This window comes from Sturnus vulgaris, chromosome 21 (assembly GCF_052056855.1).
Source record: "Sturnus vulgaris isolate bStuVul1 chromosome 21, bStuVul1.hap1, whole genome shotgun sequence".
NCBI lineage: Eukaryota > Metazoa > Chordata > Aves > Passeriformes > Sturnidae > Sturnus > Sturnus vulgaris.
The window spans coordinates 4,466,936-4,492,157 of record NC_142263.1 but is presented as its reverse complement, the minus strand read 5'-3'; the positions used below and the strand labels follow the sequence as shown (position 1 = coordinate 4,492,157).

General features: G+C 44.1%; 1 protein-coding gene across 1 annotated transcript; it reads right to left on the bottom strand.

Moving 5' to 3' along the window:
- Nucleotides 1-176: 176 nt before the first annotated feature.
- On the bottom strand, nt 177-25,116 carry UNC119 (unc-119 lipid binding chaperone). The gene is made up of 5 exons (XM_014876492.2): nt 24,947-25,116; nt 15,548-15,661; nt 13,922-14,024; nt 12,689-12,861; nt 177-11,736 (listed from the first exon to the last, which is right to left on the bottom strand). The coding sequence occupies exons 1-5, from the start codon at nt 25,062-25,064 to the stop codon at nt 11,624-11,626; spliced, it is 621 nt and encodes a 206-aa protein (XP_014731978.1). The 5' UTR covers nt 25,065-25,116; the 3' UTR covers nt 177-11,623.
- Between the last annotated feature and the right edge of the window lie 106 nt (nt 25,117-25,222).

Genomic DNA, 25,222 nt, shown 5'->3' with positions numbered 1-25,222 from the left:
GTCTCACCCAGAGAACCACGGCCAGAACACCCCAGGCCTTTGCAAGATATTCCTGACACAATGAGCAGCATTCCCGATATTTTATATTTGGTAGAGGGAGACAACAAAATGAAATGCATCCGAACACAGCAGAGGAAGTGCAGTGGGATGGTTCATTGCTCTGAAACACGACAGAATTGTAATAAAATATTTATTATTAAAGCACGGCATGTGAAATAAAACCCATCAAAACTGACAGTAGGAGTCTGGACAGCACTACCAAGCAGAGTTAAATGTCTGTGAAACTCCAAATTCACAGATTTGAAAGCGAGAGAAGCAAAACTGCTTTTTCTGAGTCAAAGATTTCTAATTTATGGGCACAACAAGCCATCCCTGATTTGTCAATTCCTGTGTGTCACTCGTGTCCCCTGTGGCCTCAGGCTCAGCCATTCTCTCAGAGGCACCAAAATATTCCATTCTTGTGACCACACACATGATCACAAGCTGGAGGGGGAGGAAGAAATAGAGAAGAAATCAAATTGTCAGACTTCGTTCTATATTTCTTCTTGGTTACGAGTCTTTGAAGAATGATCAGACATAAAGAACAAAAGGGGAAAAAAACCACTTTAACATGTATTTTCTTGTGCTTTCTGGAGTTTCTTGTATCCACACCAGAGGTTTGTTCTCCCTTTATAAAGTTATTTACTCAAAGCACCTAAAAGTGTTTTCTCCAATGCATTCCATATTTAATGGAATTAAATTAATGGTTGGACATTTCACAGAAGTTATAAGAAAAGTCCTGTAATAACTTTTATTAACAAAGAGTTCTGTTTAAGATAAACAAGCAAACAAGCAAACAAACAGTGCAAGTTATTAACTAATATAAATTGTCTGGGTTTGGGTTTCCCTTCCTGCTCCACATCTGAAATTTCATTGTCTTGCTTCAGTTTAGCATTAGTGATTCTGGTAGACACAAAACCAACTCTTTGAAATACAGGTTCATGAGGAAAGAGTTATACTATAAATTACAATTATTACTTTTAAAAAGTTTGAAATTATGTTTATTTAACTACATCTATTTGAGTTTATATACAAGAATAACCCTCAGCTTGTGCAATCCTTATTTTTGACTTTGGAAATAACTTGACTGATAGCACATAAACATTTCGTTAGAGCTGGTGACACCTTATTTTGTACCTACCATAAAATCAGTATTTTGCACACATTGCAAATCTATTTCAGATACATTTGCATTAAATTCCATTTTAAGCAGCACTTTGAAAACAGGGGGAGAAAGAAGGGAAAGAACGAAGTTTTCCCAGTCCAAGGCTAATGCTGTCTGCTTAATCAGCCTCTTCCAAAGAGATTATGCAAACCTGTCTAGAGAAAAAAATAACCTTAAGTGTAATTACCATAAAAATATCTTATTACCAAACAGAAGAAAGTGCTCACTGCTGCCCTCTCCAACATATGATTAGGAAAAATTTGCACTCTAAAGTTTAGGATTTATTAGCTTAACCTTTTTTTTTATTGCAGGTTTCATTAAAACTTCAAAACATTCAAATAACCATTTATATTGGAACTATGTTTTGAAGCTCTTTTCTCATGGGCCCAAATTATTACAAGACTTCTTGCCTCCCATATTTGCCTGTTCTTGGTATAAAAACATCACCCCTGAACATTCACTTGCTTTTGTTGAGATAGGAACTGATCTGAGAAGAATCTTTCAGACCCCTGGCACAGCACTGAGCTTCTTAAAGCCAGCACTGATTAACTGGAATTATGGAACAGATAAAACACTGAATATCACATCAGCTGTCTTGCACACCAAGCTTGAGAAGTGCAACTGACTTATTGGCACTTTCAAACAACTTTAAACTACTGGAATAAATATTTGGATTCCAGAATTTAGTTTACCAGGGCTGCAGCTCCATTTTTGTATTTCAGGCTTCCAGATGTGTGAGTAAATGTTTGTGTTTAGACTATTAAATATCAAAACCAGCAAACACTTTTACATGAGCTTTTCCTGACCTCCTAATCCATTTCCAGTCTTACACAAACAAAGCCAAAACCCTCAGTAGTGGAAAATGAACTCTCTGGTTCACTGTGCACTCCCTCCCTGCAATGATATAAATGGAAGCTTTAAATAAACATTTTCCATCTGTGGTCACAGCAAAAATTGAATTGAGAACTACTAAAATAATGATGGAGTTACCATAAAACAGAATTTAAATGCAGTCTGTGTAGAAGCAGAAAAAGGCTATGTTTTCAGTTCAAAGAAATAAACACACACAAAGAATATTTGTTTGCATGGAAAATGCTGAAATTACTGAAAATTACAGCAGTGGGCAGATCATTAATGCACATGGCACTTATTTCACCTGGGGGCTCTTATTCAAGCAGCACATTGATGACAAATACCAGGTATTGGGTATAACCATAATAAATGCTGACTGAAATATGAAATTGATGATTTCTAGGTATTTTTTAAATTACAGAATGACAGAATGGGTCGGGTGGGAAGGGACCTTCAAGATCATTTTGTTCCAACACTTTCCACAGGGCCAGGCTGCTCCAAGGCTGACGTGAGGCCACAACTTCCATGTGCTCCACCACCCTCACAGCCAAAAACTTCTCCCTCATATCCCATCTAAACCTCTCCTCTCCCAATTTGAAACCATTTCCCCTTGTCCTGACTTCCCAAAATCCCCACCCCAGCCCTTTGGACACTTAAAGGCCACAAGAAATTCACCCCAGAGTCATTTTGCTGCTTGGGAGAACGGGAGAATCCTGCCCTGGATGGATCCAGCTGTGACCTGGGCACAGGAGAGGCCAGGGAAACCATTAAAGATTTATTCCTGACAAAACCAATTAGGCCTGGCTGTGCCCTCGTTAGTCACATGAATTAATTCCTTACTCACGCCATTGGCACCAGGAAATTCATTCCAGCAGCAGCTCAGGCTGGGTGGATGAGGGGAAAGAAAAACCCCACTGAGAGCTCAGGCAGAAGCACAACAGTCACAAAAAAACACTGGAGAAGGGAATTCACATTATTGGGATGAACTCAGAATTCAAGATCTTGCTCGTCCAGGAAGCTGCTGAAGAATTTAATGAATTTAATTTCAAGTACATGAATAAACCCAGCGTGTTTGGGCCTGCTGGAGGCACCAGGCATGAACCATCTCTTAAGGATTTATCATACTTGCCTTTCTCTCTAGATCAACTTCAGAACATTTTAAAAAAACTCCTAAAATTTTTTTCTACCAAATATCCAGTTAATCTAGGAGAAAATGGCAATGCTTAGTTGGCATTAAAGGCATTTTTAAAAGGTGCAAATTTTTGTTTTGGCTGGAAATGATGTTTCGCATTTTGACATATCTTACAGAAATTTAAACACTGGCTGAAATAATAGTTCTTAAAAGTTATCTGAGTGGTGACACTTGTGCTTGTGTTTCCTCCAAGCACAGGAAGCACAGCCCTGTGTTTGTCAGCTGCAAGGAACATTTCTGCAGTGTTATTTCAAATTTGGGTTATGAGCAATGCCAGCTGATGAATTCCAGTGGGGAAATATCTTTAAAATCTGACATCTGAGTGCTGAAGAGCCTCGGCGTGTCTGGGGCAGAGTTTTGCTCCTCTGAACTTGTGCTCAGCTCTCTGGGCACATTTTAATTTTAAGGGTTACAGTGAACCCTCTGTTCTCCTGACTTATGAACCTGTGCAGACATCAAAGCAGGCAGCAGGGTTAATGAGACACTTAATTATACATCAGCGTGGTAAGGAATGCATTTGGGAAATAAAAACATGATTTTTCAACCCCAGTCAAATGCCAGTGAACAGAGTAACAGTGGCACAACAATGGTGCACTGTGCCCTTCACCTAACTCATAAAAAACAAAGTTTGGGTTGGAGTTTTGGGTTTGGTGTTTGGGTTTTTTTTTTCGTTTTTTTTTTACCAAAATAGATTCCAAATATTTTTAGCTTTCAGGTCTGGTACATGTAGTTCTCTGGGCAACCTCTGCCAGGGACTCACCACCCTCACAAGGAAAAATTTCTTCTTCATATCTCATTTAATCCCAATTGTTATTCCCCTCCTCTGATTTATGCTGTCATTCCACAGGAAAGGAAGAACTGAAGGTGTTTGGAACTCTTCTCTCCTGTCTGTGTTATCTCCCTTTCATAAAGTAAATTTAATTATGTGTTTTCTCTATTGTTGTTTGTAAATTCCCTGCCTGTTTTTATTTCTTGCTACAGATTACTTTCATATGCAGCTTCATTAACATGGTTTACGCCCTCCACTTGAAAATTAAATTATTATTAAATAAAACAGGCCTTTGTTATGTAAGGTCCCAAGTCAGTTTTCAAAATAATGGCTGGGAATCATCCAACTGCAATTATGCTCTACCTACCTAAATTCTCTTTGTAGTTTTAATTAAAATACATTATCCAGGATGATTTCACCTCCTATTTTAAGTTCTCTGTACAGCACTGGTGAAGGGGATAAAAAATCATCTCTGTAATGGAATTGCTCTATTTGGTGGACTCAAATAGGGAGAATAAATAGGTTTGGGTTATCCTAGCATGCAATGAGAGATTTCAGTAATCTCTAAAATTATCTTTAAAGTAAGATCCATTGTGTTAGAGGGGAAAAATTGGGAAATTTGGAGTACTTTATCACTGAGAAGTGTTCTCCCTGTAAGTGAAAAATGTTAAGGGAATGCAAGTCAGAGATAGATGAATGCCCTTGAACAATGACAAATAAAATAGAGACGTGGAGTGAACACATAAGATTTGCCACAATAACTCAGCAGCTGAGAAATGCCAAAGGAAATAATCTGAGGAGAAGCAGAGAGCACCTCCAGAATGATTAGGCATATTTATTAATAAATGAGGCTGACAAACCAGCTAAAGAGGGGGGTGAAGCATTGGTAATGCCATGTATTTTTGGCAGACATTTAACACTGTAGAGTTTTCATAAGAATAAAATTATTTTTCTTTTTTTTTTTTATTTTAATTTTAAGGTTGTTTGCAATCTCATAAGATTTCTGAGCAAGTCCAGGTAATTATACCTGTGCACCAAAATCAGAGAGGCTGTTTAACCTGATTTATTAGTTATTAGCACTGATTTTGCTCTCCTTTTTTAGGTATTCAGTGAATCAGCTCCCAGTCCTTACAAGAATTCCTTGCAAGAATTCCAAGCCACGATCCAAAAGGGAAAGCCTTGTATGAATAAATTCCTTACTCAAATTCCAGCACATAGAGATGTCCTGCAGAATATTGTGTCAGTGAGGAGTCCCCAGGAATTCCCAGGAATCAAAATGAGTTATAGAAGACATTTTCAAACAAAAACATCCTAATTCTCTTCTTCTGACAGTTGTTCTGCTCCCAGAGAAACACAGAGGTATTCCCAGGAATAAAACATCAAAGCCATCAGGATGGAATTACTGCAGCAAAACTCATTTCAGCCCGAGCAGCTGGCTCAGTTTTAGTCGATAAGGCTGAGACAGCAATTTTCACTTTAATTTCAGAACCTCCAAAGTGCAGCCAGAAATCCTTCAGAAGCACAGCCTGGTGCACAGGAGTGATCCAGGGAACTCCAAGGTTCTGTCAATGTACTTCGACACTAATTTATTTTTCACGTTTTTCATTCTTTCAAATTCTCGAATTTTTCACTTTGTTTTTCAAATTGGCTTTTCAAACTTGCAAATTTTATAAAGTCACAACCTGATCATAGCTGTGATCTGTGCAACTCCAAAGTCCCATTAATGTAATTGATACCAATTTATTTTAATTACACTCCAAGGCACTTTCCCAACCTGAAAGTTAAATCCCACCTGAACACTTCGAGTGTGATGGTTTAACCCACAAAACTACCCAAGCTACTGCAGAGCCTTTCCATCAATCACCAAAAAATGAAGCTGCTCACACACATTTGCACAAAAATTGGAGCTTGAATATTGATGAAAGAGACCTGAAATGAAAGTTTCAATGCTTTCTTCATAGAAATATTTAAATAAAATAGACAAGCACCCTCGTTTCTAGGATCAATAATTTATTTCCTTTTTTTTTTTTTTTTTTTTTACATTTTGCAATTTGTTACAGGAGAAGAAACACTTGCTAATGGAAGTGACATGTTTTTGAACCATTTTCCAAGGTAATGGAAAAAGTTAAGCATATTCCCTAGGATGCACATCGATGACTAAGCTGCCAATATTAAATCAATTGAAGCAAGTGCAGTCCCTATTTAAACCTTGTATAAATTAATTTAAGGACTCTCCTTCTCCTACAGGAAGACTAAATTGTAGCATCTAATTTTCTTTTTTTTTTTTTTTTTTTTTAATCCTGAAGTCTCAATCTTTTCTCTCTCTCTACTTAATCTGCAAAAAGTCAAACAGGCTGAAGCCAAAGCCACAGAACAGAATCCGTGCCAAGGTTCCTTCTATTCCTGGTGATATCCTCAGTTCCCTCCTGTCCCAAAAAGGAAACAAAAGACTCCCAGTTTTCTGAAAATCAGATTCCCTGCAGGACAGTGCATTGCATTGCCACAGGATGGGCCACAGTGGATGTTCTCCTAGCAAACAAATCACTACCAAGGTACAAAGAATTAGAAATTAACTTGGTAAAAATGCTCCTAACATTTTCCCAGTGGTATAGTAACCAGAATCCTACTTTCCTTCCACAAAAAATAGATATATATTTTTTTATAAATACATTTTAATACAGACAATTCTGTTTCTATGCCAAGAAAAAAAAAAAAAAAAAAGTCACATTCAAACAGGTTTGCTGGGTGTATTAAGATACAAGCAGACACCAGAGCAGGCAGGAGCACAGGGGGGTTTTTGGGGGGCTGCAGACACACAAACACCAGTTCACCCACTGACCAGTGATGGGGACAACAACTGAGCTGCAAGGTGAGACCTGGAGCCCTCAGACAAATCAGCAATTTCCACCTGGATTAAATGATATGAACTCAGAGTGGTATTTAGCATTAATACTGAAAAGCCTCTATAAATTCAGGCAGTGTTAATGCTGGGGGTACAGAGGAGAACCACGAGCAGGAGAAAATTGAGTCACTCACCATAGCCTTGCAGCTCTTGGGTCCAAATAGCTGAAATTAATTCTTTATTCTCTCTTTGTCCTCCTTTCCTTCACTTTTCCCTCCCAAAATGCACACAATCCTGCCCAAATTTTTGTGCCATACACACAGATCCAGGCGCTGCCCTGCAGCCCCAAACGACAGCAATGATTTCTATGGTTTCCTTCCTAACCAGATCTAATTAAAACTGAGCTGTTAACCATCTTTTTCAGGTTATGAATAATTAATAGAGCATTTTTATAATACTCACTAAATGTGACAGTTGGGTATTAGCATTTCCTTACCTTAAATAGCCCCAATCTTTGCTTGACTAAGAGTTCCCTTAAACTTTTGTCATGAAGATTGGGGTTTATTTTTTATGGGACGATATGTAGGATAATTCTCAAGATACTTCCAGAGTTTTTTCTCAAACTGAAGGGATTTGGAAGTTGGTAGCCTGCATGTTTCACACACAGCCAGCCACCACTGTGACACTACACAAGATTTTGGAATAATACTCAGAGGACAGAGGTGGAAAATAGAGCATCTTACTGACCTGCCCAAAAAAAACCAAGACATAGAGATTATGAGCAAGGACTAAATATCAGCAGATTGTTTTCAACCCTGGAGAGACTTTCTACGTTACAATAAATAAATAAATAAAATTTTCTGAGTCAGGAAGGGTGGATCACTCAGTTATTTCTGAAATGTCACCACGCAACAGATAATTCACAGAAACAATTTTGGCTTTTGTCACTGAACTGAGAGCAAAGCTGCTGCATTTTCAACCACAGCTGATGTGTTAATTCTAAAAAGAAATGGTTCTCTCCCTGCCACAGAAGTGTGAGTTATTAGAGCATGCAGCTCACCAGCAATGTGTTGCTGCTTTTCTTAAAAACCCTGACTACTAAAGGAATCCAAGACTGACAAAGTGAAAAAAAATATGTCAAATTATAATTTCCCTGAAAGAATGTGTTGAGCTGTAATTTCCCCGTCTTTCAGAAAAATTATGTCACTATTAGCACTCAGAGAGACTTAGTTTCTTTTTCCAAGATTAAGTCACAGTGTAAAGCACACACTTAATCCTGTTTTATGACAGGAAACAGCCGGGCATTATTAGCAGATAATCTTGGTTAGCTCTTGGATGTTTTCTTTCACTTTCAGAAAGTCAGGTCCCAAATTGCCAGGCTGGCTTGTTAAAACAGAGCTGCAGTGCTAATTAAAGTCATGTTTAAAATGAGATCAAGGAAGAAAAGACAACAATTCTTTTTTTCCCAGAGCCAATATTTGGTGATTTCGCAATGAACTTCCAAAGTAAACCCAATAATGATGAATGTTAAAATACAAAATAATAGCTAGTTAAGAAGATTAGCAAATTCTTCTGTGAACAAGGCTGCTAAGACTTCATTCTTAACTGGTTTAAAATAAGAATCAGCTGCCAGTTTAGAGGGGAAAAAATGGGGGTTTCACAACTGGGCTGCAAACTCGGCTCCCCTTCAGAAGGAAGATGAAATTATTGGGTGCTGCACGAGGTTTGGTCTTTAACACCAAATTTTAAAGGTGGCTTTTAAGCAAAACAAGAAGTGGCATTAAAACAGCAACTCTACAGGCAAAGTTTTTGAAGAAACGTTCCTTTAGTGGTGTTTATGTGCCTCGTGTCAACACCAAAGTGAGGAGCAGGTGGGAGAGGAACAGAAGCTCTCTCCTGGACAGTGATTCCCACGTGTTTGTAAAGATTGTAAAGTTTGTAAAGGATGAGGATGACCTTGAGGAAATGCTAACAAAGAGCTCCCAAGTGAGACAGAGAGATAACAGTGACAGCTGCTGCAGGGGGACACAGAAAAAAAATCACCTTCATTGCACCTCCCACAGAAAATCCCGGTGCTTGCCTTGGTTTAGGAATCAGAATTTGTTACTTGTGGCAAACTCTGGGGATTTTTAACAAGAGTAAAATTGTCCCAGCTGAAAAGCTAAAGCTAGAATTGGTTGAAATTGCTTTTATTGAAAATGTCCAATCTTTATTTCTGGCTTAAAATATTCCTAATAATATTAGGCAACAAACACACTCAGTGTAATAACTCCCGTATGATTCACACTAAATTTTCTGCGAGATTGGAATTATTACATATATAATCTGAATTAGAAAAGATTTCAGGAGAGGAGCAGCTGATAATTCACCCTCTTGTGTTTAACCTCAAGCCTACCCCAGAAAAATGTGAGAAATTCCGTTCACACTCTGCACTGCTGGGAACACTGTGACTTTTTCTTGGTTCTTTCATGAGGGGTATGTCTACCACTCAAATTTCCCTTGATTACAGGAATACTTTTATGGAATTACCCATTTTTTATAAGTCTTGTAAGAAGGTAGCAAAAAAAAGGAGCAGAATATGACTATTTCAGATGAAACTCCATCAAACGACCCAAGAGTCCACACCAAAGTACAACTGATCTCATCACAACATATTAAATAGATGACTGGAAATTCTGGGCAAATTCCATTCCTAAAAGTACTTTAAAAATTTTATGCACAGAAGTGACTGTTATGAACAGCAGGTGAAAAATAACCTCCCCAAAAAACCCTGTACACAGTGGTAATTACAAACATACACTCTATTTTGTCTTTAAATTAACATTTTTTCTCCTGCAAATTGAAACAAAACTCAGAAATACCTAAAACTCGTAAAATGTCATTGGATATATGACTTAACAGCTCTGATGAAAAAAAAAAAAAAAAAGGGGGGGGGAATGAAAACATTTTTGAAACTATTTCCATCTTTAGTAATTACTGTGCTATAAAATTAATGGTCAGAAGCTCAAAGTACTGCACAAATAATGAGGAAATCCTTTGTATCTCCCAAACTGATCAGTCAGCCGTAGGCTACTTGTATGATTTAATCCACTAGAGACAAAAAATAGTGATAAACACAAGTCTCACTGTGATAAGAATTACTACAAGCTATTACTTGTGTAAAATGAGTGAACCTGACACGTTTTTGTAGCTACCAAGCTTAATGAAAGCTGTGCTGTAACCTAAAATCACTGTGGTTTTTCTAAAAATCTGCCTCCTCTCTCAGCAGTCAAAAAAGCCAAGCCAAACACAAATGGTGACACATTGAAAAGTGACCACAACCCCAACAAGAGCACAAAAACCTCCCTGTCCTTAGGCTACACTTGGAATTGTCCTGTCTGACACAGGCTGCGACTACAGAGATGCTCATCACGACTGGAAATGGTATTTTTATAAAAATTATTACAATTATTACACCTATGCGAGGCTAACATAGAATGTTCCACTTCAACTCACAGAATTAGACATGGAGACATCAAGTATTTATAGAAATATCTACAGACTGCAACTGTCTTATTTTTGTTGTGGTTTTTTTTTTTTTTTTTAATATCAGTGAACTGACCTTCAGAGTAGGGGTTTCATGACAGCAGGTCACCCCACAGTAGTTTATTCTTGGTGTTGCTATTTCTTGGGCTAAATTGGTGTTAAACTTCTTACAGAGTCTGAAGAGAGAACTTTTGCTAATTTTTTTGCTGTGTGTTAAAGTTGTAGATTATTAGATTTAGTTCTGTATTAATATCTGATGAGAAACATTTTTAACAAAGGGGAAAGGCTGTCTTAACCTCCTTTAAATGCAGATACAAATAGAAAATTGGAAATTCCACACTCCCCAGCTGCCTTAGACAATTAAAATGTTGCTTTAACAAGCAGTGCTGAATCCTTATCTTGGTATTGAGCAGAGATGAAAGAAAATAGACATGGGAAATGTGTGGCATGAAAAGGCTGAATGTTTAATAAAGCAAAAAATATTAAATAAAGCTAAAATCCTTCTGTTTTTCCTGATTATTCTGCAAAAACCTGAAATTAATGGAATGTACTTATGGAGGTTCATAGACCCACAATGCCATTTTACCTTCACCTGAAATGTAAAAGGAATGTAAATGTAAAAACACTCAATTTACACTGAACTACTGCTCTTCACTGCAGGTTTTGGTGTTTCCAAGGTTAAACAGAACATTACACAGAAGAATGGAAACTAAAGGATGAAATACTCGTGGAGAGCCAATCTAAAGATGAAACTTGCCTTGGTGAGATGTTTTGCTCAATATTTTCAACAGGCTGGACAAGTTAAATTGGCCTTTGAAGCATTCACAAAGAGAAACAACCACCCAAACCTCTGCCTTTGCATCCATCCACTCCCATGGTTTCTCTGATTACATTCTTTGGGAAAGCAACCCTAAAAGATACTCGAGGGCAGGAACATAAATTCACAGAATTAGGGCAAAACCCCTCAGGTCCCACAAGGCCATTTCCAAAGCAGACACTTAAAAGAACTTTTAGGGAAGTGGCATCCAAAGATGATTTTAGCTTAAAACTTCTGAAGAACTGGGTCTGCTTCAAAGCTCAAAAGAGATGTCATGAAACTCCTACTGTGGCAAAGAGTCCTTGGTTGGTGGATCCTTGTCCAGGGGACATTGCAGGCAGCAGAGCTGGAGGTGTTTGGGATCCCTGACGATTTCCAGAGGGAAGGGGAGGCCAGCACAGCTGGGGCCATCCAGCCCAGGCTCAAGGTCCTCCACTGTATGAATAATCTGCCTTGTTGTGCATCACCAGCTTGTTGTCTACAAAGTAGAAACTGTCCGACTGTGTCTCGTAGGGATGCAGGATCATCTCTCGAACTGTGAGGGGGAAATGGGGGGGAAAAAACCCCAGCAGAATTAACAGTGCTGCTCAGTGCTGGGCTCAAGCAATGCTCAGTGCCAGCCAGGCAGCTGCAGAATCAGGTGTAAAACCAAAAACCCAAGTGGGAGTTGCCCAAACCACTCCTTGTTGGTGTCTTTTAAACAATTCAAGCATAATCATGGAATTTTTATGTTGGAAAAGTCCTCTAAGGCATTAAAATCCACCCTGAATTCACTAAACCCTTGTGCCACATCCACACTTTCTTTGAACATTTTCAGGGATGAAAAATGTTCATAATTCAAATATATTAAGGAACCATGTAAAAGGGACTTCAAAACAAGAACCCATTACATTTTGGGTATGGGTTCTTTTTGTTTTGTTTTTAAAAACAGTGATAAACCAGCAAACTCCAAGTAAATTTTGGCCTGACAGCAGAGTCTCACTGTATTTTCCACAGACTGTAATATTAGTGCTGACACACACAATTAGGGGTTGTAAAGAGGAAGATCACAGAGATTTAGTGCTTGTGCTATTGTGTCTTGGAAGAGAGGAGAGAAAATAAAAGTTATGTTCATAATAAAACCTCTCAAGCTCACAATATAGCACATCAAGCATTAAAAGAGATCATAACGTTTAAGTTATCCATTTATTGGATGTCTTTTTAATCTTGTTTTTTGCTTGCTTTATAACACAATTATCTTTTTTCTCCCTGATACTGAAGCTTCCCTTTTATGAATTAAAAAAAAAAAAACAAGCAACTGCCTGGTGTGTGATGAGATACATCCTACTAGAAAACAAAATCTGTTTTAACACAGATATAAAAGGATGAATTATTCTACCCAACCCACTCTCTAGAGACAGCTTTTAAGAAAGGGTTCCCCCAAACCACCTCAGATGAACATGATGGTGTGACAGCCCAGAAAATAAAGTTTATAATAAAGAGCTTACTGAGATCCTCCGAGAGCTGGGGGAATTCATAGATGTGCTCACAAGTATTTTTACTGCTGGGGATGCAGAAGCCAAATTCAAAATCAAAACTTTTCAGGAGTTGGTCACGGAAGTAGTGCCTCTCAATCATACGGAAATTATTAATGGGTTTGTCCCCTACTGTGAATTCCACCCTGAAAAAGAAGGGTAAAACTGACGTGAGCTTTTATGCTTCAGTAAGATCTGCACCACTCCTGAAAGGCAGAAGAAAGCTCAGGAAAAAAAAAAAAAGCCAAAAAGATAAAGCAACAACACTAATCAAATTATTGTTTCCTCTTTTACTTAAAGCTTTCTACACACCACAGCATTAGATAAACATCTTAAAACTCATCCAATTTCACCCCTGCCATGGGAAGGGACACTTTCCACTAGCCCACGTTGCTCCAAGCTCCATCCAACCTGGCTTTGGACCCCTCCAGGAAAGGAACAGCCACAGCTTCTCTGGGCACCCTGTGCCAGGGCCTCCCCACCCTCACAGGGAACAATTCCTTCCCAAAATCCATCTAACCCTGCCCTCTGGCACTGGGGAGCCACTCCCCGTGTTCCCTGTGTTACCCAAGGTCCCAAAATCCCATCCAGCCCTGCCCTCTGGCATTGGGAAGCCATTCCCTGTGTTCTGTCACCCCAGATCCCAAAATCCCATCCAGCCCTGCCCTCTGGCACTGGGAAGCCATTCCCTGTGTTCTGTCACCCCAGATCCCAAAATCCCATCCAGCCCTGCCCTCTGGCACTGGGGAGCCGTTCCCTGTGTTCCCTGTGTCACCCCAGGTCCCAAAATCCCATCCAGCCCTGCCCTCTGGCACTGGGAAGCCATTCCCTGTGTTCTGTCACCCCAGGTCTTTTCCAAAAGTCCCTCTCCAGCTCTCTTGGAGTCCCTTCAGGCACCAGAAGGTGCTCTAAGGTCTCCCCAGAGCCTTCTCTTCTTTGGAGAGCCTTCCCACTTTATTTTGCCTCTTTCAGCATCAATCCCAATCCCTTTTTTTTTTAGCATCCATCTCTTCAGCACCAGTCCTACCCCAGACCAGACAGCCAAAAGCGGCAGGGAAAGCAAGAGACTGGGAGACCCTCACAACAAACAAAAAATCCCCTTGTTCAATCAACTTCCCGGCAGGATGAAGATGGAGGAGGTGGGCTTTTCCCCCTAGGATTTCAGCAGTTTTCTGTGCAGGGCCAAGGAGCAGGGGGGTTACTCACGTGGCTCCCACTTGGCGCAGCCGGAGGAAGGCGGGGGTGAACTGATAGCGCACGAAGCGCCCGGCGTTGGGGTCCACGTCCTTCCTGTCACTGTGCTCCCGCTCTGCAGGGCACAAAGAAAGCTCTGTCACAGCTGCCTGACAGCCAGGAACTCGGGGGGAAATACCTGTGTGCGGGCTCGTCTGAAGCCAGCTCTAGTTCTGGTTACAATGCATTATAACTTTTCATTACAGAGCATCTTAAAACATGACAATCAATACCTTTACTATTACCCACAGCCCATCAGAACTACTAACATTACCATATTCATATTATTATTCTCCAATCATCTTAAAACATGACAATCAATACCTTTACTATTACCCACAGCCCATCAGAACTACTAACATAACCATATTCATGTTACTACTCTCCAATCACAAAAAGTTAGTGTGTTGCAGTTTAAGCTAAAAGTTGTTTCTTCATTTTCTTAGAGCGGAAAATTTTGAAATATTTCTTTCTACTTACAACATGGCATTTTTGCTTGCCTGTGAAAATCCTTTTGCTTGGTAAAAATATCTTTTGTTTGAGGTGGATTTGTCCTTTGCTCTAAGTCATAAAATCCCTTTCCAACTCACTTGCTCTTTGCCTTGTTAGTTATCCAGTAAAACTAACTCAACAATTCTTTTCTTATATATCAAAACTTACCATCATTTCTATTCCTTCTTTAAATTCTACATTCAAAAATCTTTCTGTTATACATACATATCTGTAAAACCTTCCTATCAAATCCTTATCCTTCCCAACACTTGTGGTGGTGGTTCTTGTGCCACATAAGCCAGGAAACCACTCTGGTGCTGAGCTCAGCCTCCTCCTGTCCTGGTGTCCACCACTGGTCACTCAGAGATGGAATGTTGCAAGACAGCCCTTTGGTTGGAGTGATTTCCTATCTTCTGGATTTCTATTCTTCATCTACTGCTCCTACCTCACATCAGAGTGTGACAGAGTGGCAGAGTGACTCTGAACAAGCCATTTCCCCTTAGCATGCTTGGTTTGCTACCTATAACTACAGAAAACTTCCTGTCACCTGCAGGGGAAGGGTTAAAAGTGCTTGGCCGGGAAAAGAACAGCTGCCCTGAGTTTTTATCACCACTGGCAACAGGCAACACTTACAGATAGCACCTAAAAAATTAATTAAACAAAAGAAAAAAAAAAAAAAAAAGGCAAATATTCAGTTTGTTTAATTTGCCCGTTGGCAGTTCCTCCCTTTTGGAAATACCATTTTCCTGACTCCTCAGTGAGAAATGTTACACTAGCTGCTAAACTGTGTGCACGGGGCACAAACTGATGAACAGCCAAGAAAAAAACCACCCAGTGACCTCCTCCTCCTCCTCTGCTCCTGTTTACAACATCCATCTGTCCCTTCCCATCACAGATGGCAACAGGAAGAGCACAGCAGCAGCCAGCTCTGCTCACCCTGTTGGTACAAAGAGACACCTGAAAAACATTCCTGCTGCAAGATGGGGCTCCAGCCCTCCTGCAGTGGAGAGATTCTGCTACTTTTGGGAAATATACGGAGTAAAAGGAGTGGGGAAAGGCAAAAGGAAGAATTTTCTCATGGAAACCTTATTTTGTGTGTGCACTCACCTGAAGCTGCTGGCTTGGTGATTTCAAACAAGACTGTGCCAGATTCCATGTCCCGGATTTTGAACCTGGTGAAGTCTATCTTGTAAACATTTTCCTCTGGAGTGCACAAATAATCTGCAGGGGGAAGCAAATTTAAATGAAGGCTGCCCTGAAATATCAGGAATTTCTGTCTGTTCTCTGGAGGCCACACCAGCAGTGAGAGCAGCCCAAATGCATCTCCACTACTGCCTGCTTTAACTCAAAACTGATGTCTCTGAAGACAGTCTCAGTTCTGGAGGCTCACACTGCCCTGCTCAGACAGGACAGGGGAAAGAATTCTCTCCCCCAACACATGGAGGTCATCACCTTTTCCCAACCCTGTGCCAGCAACTTCTGCATCCATTTCCTCCTGGGGTACTGAGACTAGTCAGCACCTCCATCAAATCCCAGCCTTTCCAGTGTTAAGAGGCTTTGCCTGTTTTAAAAACTGCCCTGTGGCAGAATGCGAGGGCTAAGCAGCTTTGGGAGCACTAAGCTGCACTTAACTGGAGCAGGAGTGTCCTCCCCTGTGCCACCTCCCTGCTCCAGCCCTCTGCAGAAAAAGGGTGGCCTCTTCTCTCCCCACACCAGGGCTTGTTTTCCTCAGCACTGAAAATGATGTTGAAGCTTTTCCCTGTGTTAGGAAAACAGGGAGAGGAGCCCTTCCCTGTTTCGAGTATCTTTGAGAGAAATTCATGGAATCACAGAATTGTTAAGGTTGGAAAAGCCCTCTAAGATCATCCAGTCCAACTTTTCGCCCTGCACTGCTGTGTTCACCACTAAACCATGTCCCAGGTTCATCCACAGGCCTTTTGAACACTTCCAGAGATGAGGATTCCACTACTAAAATCTCCAGAGTCCTGGCCTTCAGCCTTGCTGTGCCCTGAGCCAGCTCCTGGCATGGGAACCATCCTCCTCCCTGGGGAAGGAGCACACGCAGCACAGACTGAAAGCAGCTCCAATAACTTACTTTACCCTGACAAATCTAAAGAAATGTTCTGTGACAAGTCAGGCCAGCTTTCAAACAACAGTACATTTGATTGATGCAGGAGACTGGTTCTGGAGGTTCCAAGGTGAAAACAATACTTTAACATTCTAATTCGAAGCACTTTCTCAGCTACTAATTCCTGCTGTTAATCTGAGCTAATCACTTATTTCTGTCTCCTTTCCTATTTCTGAAACTCCAACAAATCCATCCACCTGAGGCTTAGTCACTGACTAAATAAAAACAAGTCAAAAGTGCTCAGAGCTCAGACCTGCCCATGCCAATCCAACCTCAGCACAGGTCTAAGAAATCCAGGACCACTGTGAGAGATTTCTGAGCTCCTGGGCACGAACACCTGGCACCAGCACTTTCCTAGAAGCCTTTTATTCCTTCCAAATCTCCATAAATTGGAGAACTGTCCAAGTAAACTCAGTGCAAGGAACAGAGGTGTTAAATGTTCTCCCTGGACAGTTTTACTGCTCTCCAACAACCCCATATGGTGAATGCTCAAAGGAATGCCAGAGATTTTGTGGATGCCCCATCCTTGGAAGTGCTCAAGGCCAGGCTGGATGGGGCTTGGAGCAACCTGGTCTAGTGGGAGGTGTCCCTGCATGGCAGAGGGGATGGAACTGGATGATCTTTGAGGTCCCTCTTAAGCCAAACCACTCGGAGTTTCTACAATTCTATAAATGGGAGAGGAGAGTGTACAAAGCATTCCTGGCATTTGGCAGGGATTTTCCCTTCCCTATCAACAGAGCACAAGTTAAAACTGACACCAGCACCCACGCTGTCAGGAAGAACAAGTTAAAAGCTCAACCTTTTTACTACCACAAGAAAACACAAGCCTGTGTTTGGTCAAATATCCCAAGAACTGCACAAAAAAATCTTCTTTTGTGTCTTGTCAGCAGCCAAGAAGACAGGACAGGAACTGAAACCCAGCCCTTGCCTTAGGCCCTGATGTTTAGCATTCCTCAGGGAGATGTCCTGCAATTACACCATGATTTTCAGCTCTGACACATCAGCCACCCCAGTTCCTAACCCGTCCCACAACTTCCCAGCTCCAGCATGCAAAACACCAAGTGATGGAAGCAGGCACAGCTTCCCACAGCCCAGCTCCCCCTCCCTAGCCCCATGGCCACTGGCTGTTCTCTGGGAAGGCTGCTGGCAACAGGCAGCAGTCGCCCAGGAGCCCAGGACACCTTCCCTGGAGCACGCTGGCAAATCTGAAGCTGCGTTTGTCTGCAAGTTAATTATTAAGTGTTTCTACTCCTGCAGAATTCCTGCCCATCCAGCACCATGGCAACAGCTTTATCCCCCTCCTTGGCAGCAGCGTTGCTGCAGTAACAGGGTCCATGACTCATCTGGAGCAGAGGAGAGCCAAGCAGAGCCTCCAAAGAGGAGTAAACCCCGGGTAGAATCCCCACCAGCCTCCTGCTCATTGATGTTTGCACCCCTACACTCTTATTTTCCAATTCCTTTTGCCCTGGTAATATTTTACACCCTTTTTTTTTTTGTTTTTGTTTTTTTGCAATCAGCATGCCAATATGAACTGGATGCCATCCTGGGAGATCAGCTGCCAGAATACTGTAATGAAGTGGGGTTTTAACTCCTCTGGCAGTGCCCAGTCTCCTAGAAAGGAAAAAAAAAAAACCCGGAGGAATGTATATTCCCCTCAGTCTGTATTACATTTGTTTCTGCTGTTCCTGTTCAAAAATCAATCAAAGTAGCCACGTGCTGGTTTTTTCCCCCACAAGTAGCAGGAGCCTGAGGCTGCACTGGGAGCTCTTATTGGGAATGGGCTGCTCGCAATTGGCAGATCCTTCTGCTTAGCTGAGCACTGTCAGATTTGCTAATCTCATCCCATACACACTTATTTTTAAATTACTGTAGGGCCCAGTTGCCCACACTTCCGTGACTCACTTAAATGTATCATCTGCTTCCCTTATCCTAATTCACCATCGCCACGATTTAGGGAAGGGAGGCAGCAGCCGTGGTTATTTTAGCTGGGAATGAGGCAGATCAAACCTCCACGGAGGGGATTGTTACAGAAAATGGTGGGTTGGTCTCTCAGGACAGAATATTTCCATTTTTCTTGCACTTCCCCTGAAGCAGGTTGTGCTGTTTCCCTGTTAATAACTGAACCATCATGGTGTGGCCCTGAGCCTTCAGTACTCACCTGATTTAGGGATGAAGGCATGGACACAGCAGCACTGCCATGGAAAACCCATCAGACTGGTTTTTATCCTAAAGTACCCACATTTAATAGTGCAAAAAAAAAGTCACAAAAGTCGAGTACTTCCTACTCTTTCCTAGAGCCCAGGGAATTGTCATACCCCAGACCTACAACCCCAAATCCTTCCTGAAAACAATTCACCTGGCATTAGCAGCCACTTTTCACTCACACATCACCATTCCTGATGGTGCCTCTCCAGCTTCTTTCCCATAACCTCATGGATCATGCCCAAAGATCTGCAACTCCCCCACTTTTAGAGACAATTTCTAGCTTAAAACCTATCACAGCTGTGAAGACTTTGGATCACAACCAACACCACTGTGGTGGTCTGAGGAAGCAGCAGAGGTGATTGGCTTCCTGAATCTGGCTCAATTAATTCCTTCAGAAATTCTGCAATGCCCTTTGTAGGAAAAAGTGATTTCAAAGTGAACCCAAACAGTTCAGTGGTCTCTAGCTTTGCTCTCAGAATCAGCAGGTGCTCCTTCCCCTGGTACAGGTCTGAGGTGATACCTCCACTGCCTAATACAGGGAAGAGAGTTTTTATCCAGGAAACCTTCCTGCCCTCCCAAACCCAACCATGATTACAAAATAAACCAGCAGAACAGCCTGGACAATGCCAGTAGGCACTGCCTGTGAACGCTGGCACATCCTGAACCCTGGTGCAAAATTCCAGGTGTGTATTTTAGCAGCTGGTGTTACAGAGGAGCACAAAAGGTGAGGGATAATACAGTGCTAAATAGCACAGAAAAGCAAACAAAGGCACTTTCTCCTCTGGACCTTTCCCTGTCATTTAAATGCATGAGATCAGGTTTGCTCCTCATCACAGAAAACTAAAACTTGATCTTACATTTCCAAATTTCCTTTGCAACCACCCCACCAGGCACATCTTATCACAAGTTCATGGGCAACAGGATCCACACTCTTTGTTCTGCTCCTTTCCCCATCTCTGCAATCAGGAGGAAGCACGTGTCCCCTCTCACAGACACCAGGGATATTTCTGTGCTCATCAGAGTCTAATCTCAGATGGGGCAGCTCCTATTTTAAGACCTTAAGAGCCCACTAAGGAAAGCAGAGTGCACCCAGGGTAAGAAAGAACTGAAAATCTGGTTCTGGAATGGGTGCAAATCAGGAGGATGCTGTACAAGAGACTGAGGCAACAGCAGCGACTTGTAACAGGAATTTCTCTCCCTGACACAAACAACAACATTTAGGGGATGGATGAGAAGGCTCCTGAGTTATCCAGGCCTATTTCCCAACACGCATTAACCAACAAGGTCAGGAGCTATTCTGAAGCCAACTCCCAAGACATAAGCCAGGTATAAAGCCAAGACAACTGCAGAGGAATTGCCAGGAGCTGGAGATTAGGAGATTATCAGATTGAAGAGTCTCAGGAGGAAGCAAAAATAGCCCAGACCCCGAGAAGAGGCCGAGTGGTGACGCAGGACACGGAGCAGGACCTGGGGGGAAGGCAGGGCAGGCTCCAGGTGCCATTGATAAACCTGCCCAGACAACCTGGGCTCAGTTAAATTAAAAAAATAAACCATTTCCCTGCCCTCTGCCTCGGGAAACAGGATCTACTTCTGTAAAAGCCAAAACCATGGGGTTTGGAGAACCAGAGGGGTTGCACAGGGAGGGAGGCAGCTGCCCTCTGACCTAGCTCTGGAATTAGGCTGCTGCAGTGTCCCAGAGGGAAAATCCTGCACCACAAGGATCCCACAGGGGGTTTTTCCACAGCAGCACATTTACTGTCAAGGAAGCAGAGGGATTTGGGCCAGGAGGCTCCAGGCTGAGGCACTTCCCAAGATCCCCAGAGCCCCTCAGTTGCCAAGTCCTCCTGCACAGCTCACCGGGCTCTGATTTTTGTGGCAGCCTGCTCATCAATTTTTCCTTTTTTTTTTTTTTAATTTCAGCTAGAGCTTTCCACACTTCATCCTCTCACAATTAATTTGATCACAGCCCTGCAGCCTGTGGATGGAGCTGCTCTTCCCCCATTTCCAAGGCACCCAAACACTTTCTCCTGCCCCCTTCTCATGCTGATTGCATTCAAAGTCTGAAACCACGTGTACAAAATCGGCTATTTTTGGGATGAGCCAAAGCCAAGCTCTACCCAGACCCTCAGCTTTCCTCTTACCTTTGCCATTTCCACCAGGGATGGCCTAAACCCACAACCCTGGGAGAAGGAGGAATCCCACACCACACACACCATGTGTGCTGCCCCTGGGAATCCTAACAGCTCATATTGTGCTGTGAGACTTTAGCAAACACCCTGGAGCCCTGGAGAAGCTCACAGCCTGCGTGGGATGCTGAGGGAAGGGTCATGAGAGCAGCTTGGCACAGCTCTGGGATATGGCTCTGCAACAAGAAATCAGCACATCAAAACACAGCCACACATCACAGCCCTGGACAAGGCAGAACAGGGATTTATTAACCTCGCAGACACCCACAGCTCCTCAGAGCTCCTAATAAAATGCATTCTCCCCATTAACTGGGGAGGGAAGTCATGGTCCAGGAGTGGCTTTGAAGATGGATTCATGCACATCTGACTCACATTCCTGTTAGTGCCTCCCTCTCTCCTTGCCTATCCAAACCCCATGGATTTAGAAATGGATTTGAACACGGATCTTGGATTTGAACTGCTGAGGCAGAGGGAAGGGAAATGGTTTATTTGGGTTTTTTTCTTTAATTGACTGCAGGAAACTGGTATGAAAGTCCCCCAAGAAGGTTCTGGCCTGCCCTGTGCCAAGCTGGCCTTTAGCTAAAGCTGCCTAGAGAAGTCTCAGAGAAATCCCAAGTGACAGCTCGAGGAAGAGATTACTTTCAGAAATGATTACATATGTGTTCCTTATTTTTAGGGTTTGTTCTGAAACTGTTTCCAAGCATGTAATCAATGATTTATCCCCTTGGTTTGCTAAAACAAAATCAGCATTAGAATAAAACTTTCAAAGGAAGATTTGATCTGGTATCACAGGCAAAGTGTGCAGGTGATAAGCAGGGCAGCCTCAGAGGCTGGAGCTTGTCTTTTGTTACACATCTGACTCCTATGATTCTCTGGCTGCCTCAGTAATTAATTGCAATTTGAACTGAGCTCTGCCCCACTCCTTTGCTAATCTTAAATTAATCACGTCATGAGCTTTTTCCGCTTTTCCCAACCACAGTTGTGTGAGCGAGTGACAAATCTCGCTAATTGCAAAGGAAATGGTTCTCTCGCCTTTACACCTGATCCAGCTGGAGCAGCGCCAGAACCAGCCTGGCCAGAAGGCCCAGATATCCCAGGGCAGCATCCCAGATCCATCAGGCTGGACCCCAGCGTGCCCAGAAACGTTGTGGGCAAGGAGCTGCTGGGGAATTTAACATTGGAAGGATGGAGAATGTGCAGGGCAGTTCACACGACTCCCCAGTTAAGCTTATTAGAAGCACATTAGGAGTAGAGCCCAGCTGGCTCCTGTGGCTGCCCACAGAGCCACATCCTGCCTCAACACCCTCCCAGCCCAGTCACCTCATATTTGGTCAGCTGCACCCACTGGGAGGGCAAAGTCCAGCTGTGCTGCCTGATGGAAAGATTATTAGGGAGGAATTCTTCCCTGTCAGGCTGCTGAGGCACTGGCACGGGTTGGGCAGAGAAGCTGTGGCTGCCCCATCCCTGGAAGTGTTCAGGGAAATATTGAGTGAGGCTCGGAGAGAGCTCGTCTAGAGGCAGGTGTTCCTGTTCTTGGTGAGGTAGTTGGAAAAAGGTGATTTTTAAGGTCCCCTCCAACCCAAATCATCCTGGAATTTCACCTCTCCCTGCACAACCTGAAAGGCTGCTCAGAAATACACAGCCTGCTCCTGGTGTGAGCATCCCTAAAACACCCCTTCCTGTGCCACCAAGCCCTGCTGGGCTTTGTTTGATGAAGCAACCCTAAAACACGGGCAGCCATCCCCAGGTCCCAGGCAGGACACAGTTTAATGCAATCCCTCGACAGCATCAGATGCCGTGCTACTGGCCCATGAGTTTGGATAAAGATGGATTATCCTCCCTCTGGAACAACAAAGGGCATCCAGGGCAACAGGACATTTCTGTTCGTGCACCAACTCCTCCTTCACTTCAAACTGTCAAAGCAGAATTGTTGCAACAGGGTGTGGTGTCTGCCCTGACACTCTGCACGTCCAAAAGGTTGGGGCAGCTGTGAACTTCTCTCCCTGGTCCTTCCTCCTCCCCTACCTGAAGCAGAAGAGTGGAACAGTTTCACATTACTATTTTTGGCCATCTGTTATTAAGGGTGTAGAAATGAGCAAAGGCCATAGAATGCCCCAAATAACCATTAGGTGTTAAAGACTGGATAAAAATATTCTTTGCTTTCTGTTAAACCCACGAGGAAGAAAACTGAGCTTGAGAAGGGGAGCTGCAAAGTGTTCCTGGGTGGTAAGATACAATATGCTCTGCATGTTTACTGTTTACCTGTATCCCCAAACTCGCAGAGGCTTTCAGGTGTGGAGAGCATTTCCTGGCTCCCCCACATCCAGGAAGCACATCCTATGGTAAACCTGGGACATCATCACAGTGCCTGGCTCTGTTTAGCATGACCCATCTGCACCTCTGGTACCAGCAAGTCTCACAGCAGGAGAGGAACACATTTTCATGCATTTCACATCCTCCCTGTGCTCCAGAGCACTCTGACCCAGGCAGACAACAACCAGCTCTGCTCCAAGCCTGGCTCACCAGCTCAGCCTTCCCTGAGCTTACCAAGAGCATGCACCATCCATCCCCACTGACGCTGAGGTGACAGCAAGGCTGTGGGGTGGCCCTGTCCCCTGCAGACAGCCCTGGCGAGGGCAGGGACACAAAGGCTGCCATGAAATGAGCAGTGCTTCACACAGCTATGGTTTGGATTCGCCACCCAACTGAGGATGCTGGCAGGATGCTTCAGTGCCTGCTGCGTGGCTCTCCCTGCTACAGGAAGGGGATTTCTGGGCACTGAATCACGCAGCTGCACCAGCAGAGCAGCTCAGCTCGCAGAAGTGAACCCAAGCAAGAGCAGCCCCTGTAAGCCCTTCCTGAGAGCTGACACGAGTCCCTGCCGGGCTGTCCTCCTCCCATCCTGCTCACACAGCAGCCCCACGGGGCTGGCTGCACGCCCCAGCACCCACAGCCGCATCCTTCCTCTCCAGGGCTCGGCACAGCCCCGGCTGTGACACAGAGCTGGCTCTGAGGCCACAGAGCACTGCGAGGCACAAGGAGCACAGCCAGACCCCAGGCCAGCCCCTCCGCCCTGACAGCCCAGAGAGATAACCCAAAGCTCCTAGGACATGGAAAAAGGACTTTTTGGGACACCAGGGCAGATTGTCCCTGGGCACCGCTGAGGCCAGGCTGGCCTGAGGCACACAAATTACCATGGACTGGTTTGGGTTGGAAGAGACCTTAAAAACCATCTGGTTCCAACACAGGGACACCTTCCACCAAGCCCAGGTTGCTCCAAGACCCATCCAACCTCATCTTGAACACTTCCAGGGATAGAGCAGCCACAGCTTCTCTGTGCCAGGGCCCCACCACTCTCCCAGGGAGGAATTTCTCCCTAATATCTAATCTAAACCTGCTCCCTATCAGTGTGAAGCCATTCCCCCCTGTCCTGGCCTTTCCCCAGCCCCATGTGCTGCTGTCCCGAGCTCAACAACCCCTCCAGCCACACACTCCCACCCACCACCTCCAAGATGCCCTCAAGATCACAGGTGCTATACTGGAGAGAGGGAAACCGGGATGGGAGGCTGCTGTGAAGTCCCCCCATGCTGTGGCCAGGGATCCAGCCCATCCCATTGCCGTGGGCACAGGGTGGGAGGCTCCACTTGGGGCACAGACACAGGGAACGGGTGATGGGGAGAGCAGCGAGGAGCATCCCAACACCGACCTTCGACCAGAGTCGGGGGGCTGCATCCCCAGCTCCGGGCATTCCTCTGTTCCTCCGATGGTACCCAGCCCCCGCGGTGCCACATCCCGGTGCGGACTGTCCCCTGCCGTGCTGCATCCCCACTTCTCATGCCCCGGAAAGGGGGAACCGGTTGTCCTTTCCCCTCTTTTCCCCCCGGTTTAGACCCCTCGGAGAGGAGGGCCGGCTGTCCTTTTCTCCCCGGTTAAAGCCCCACGGGGACACGGTCCCCAGGCTCCCCCCTCGCCATCCCCGGCACGCACCGCTGGTGACCCGCTGCAGCCCCAGCACGTCGTCGGGCCCGATGAGCGCCTTTCGGCCCAGCTCCTCCTCGGTCCTGGCCGCCGCCGCCCCGGCCCCGCCGCTCTTCTTCACCTTCATGGCCCCGCCGCCGCCGCCGCCGCTACCGCCGGTGTGAGCGGCCCCGGCCCCGCTGCGCGCCGCCGCACCGGGAGGGGCATCGCCATCACCGCCCCCGGCCCGCCCCCGGCCGCGCAGCACCGCCCGGCTCCGCGGGAGGGGGAGCAGCGAGGGGAAGG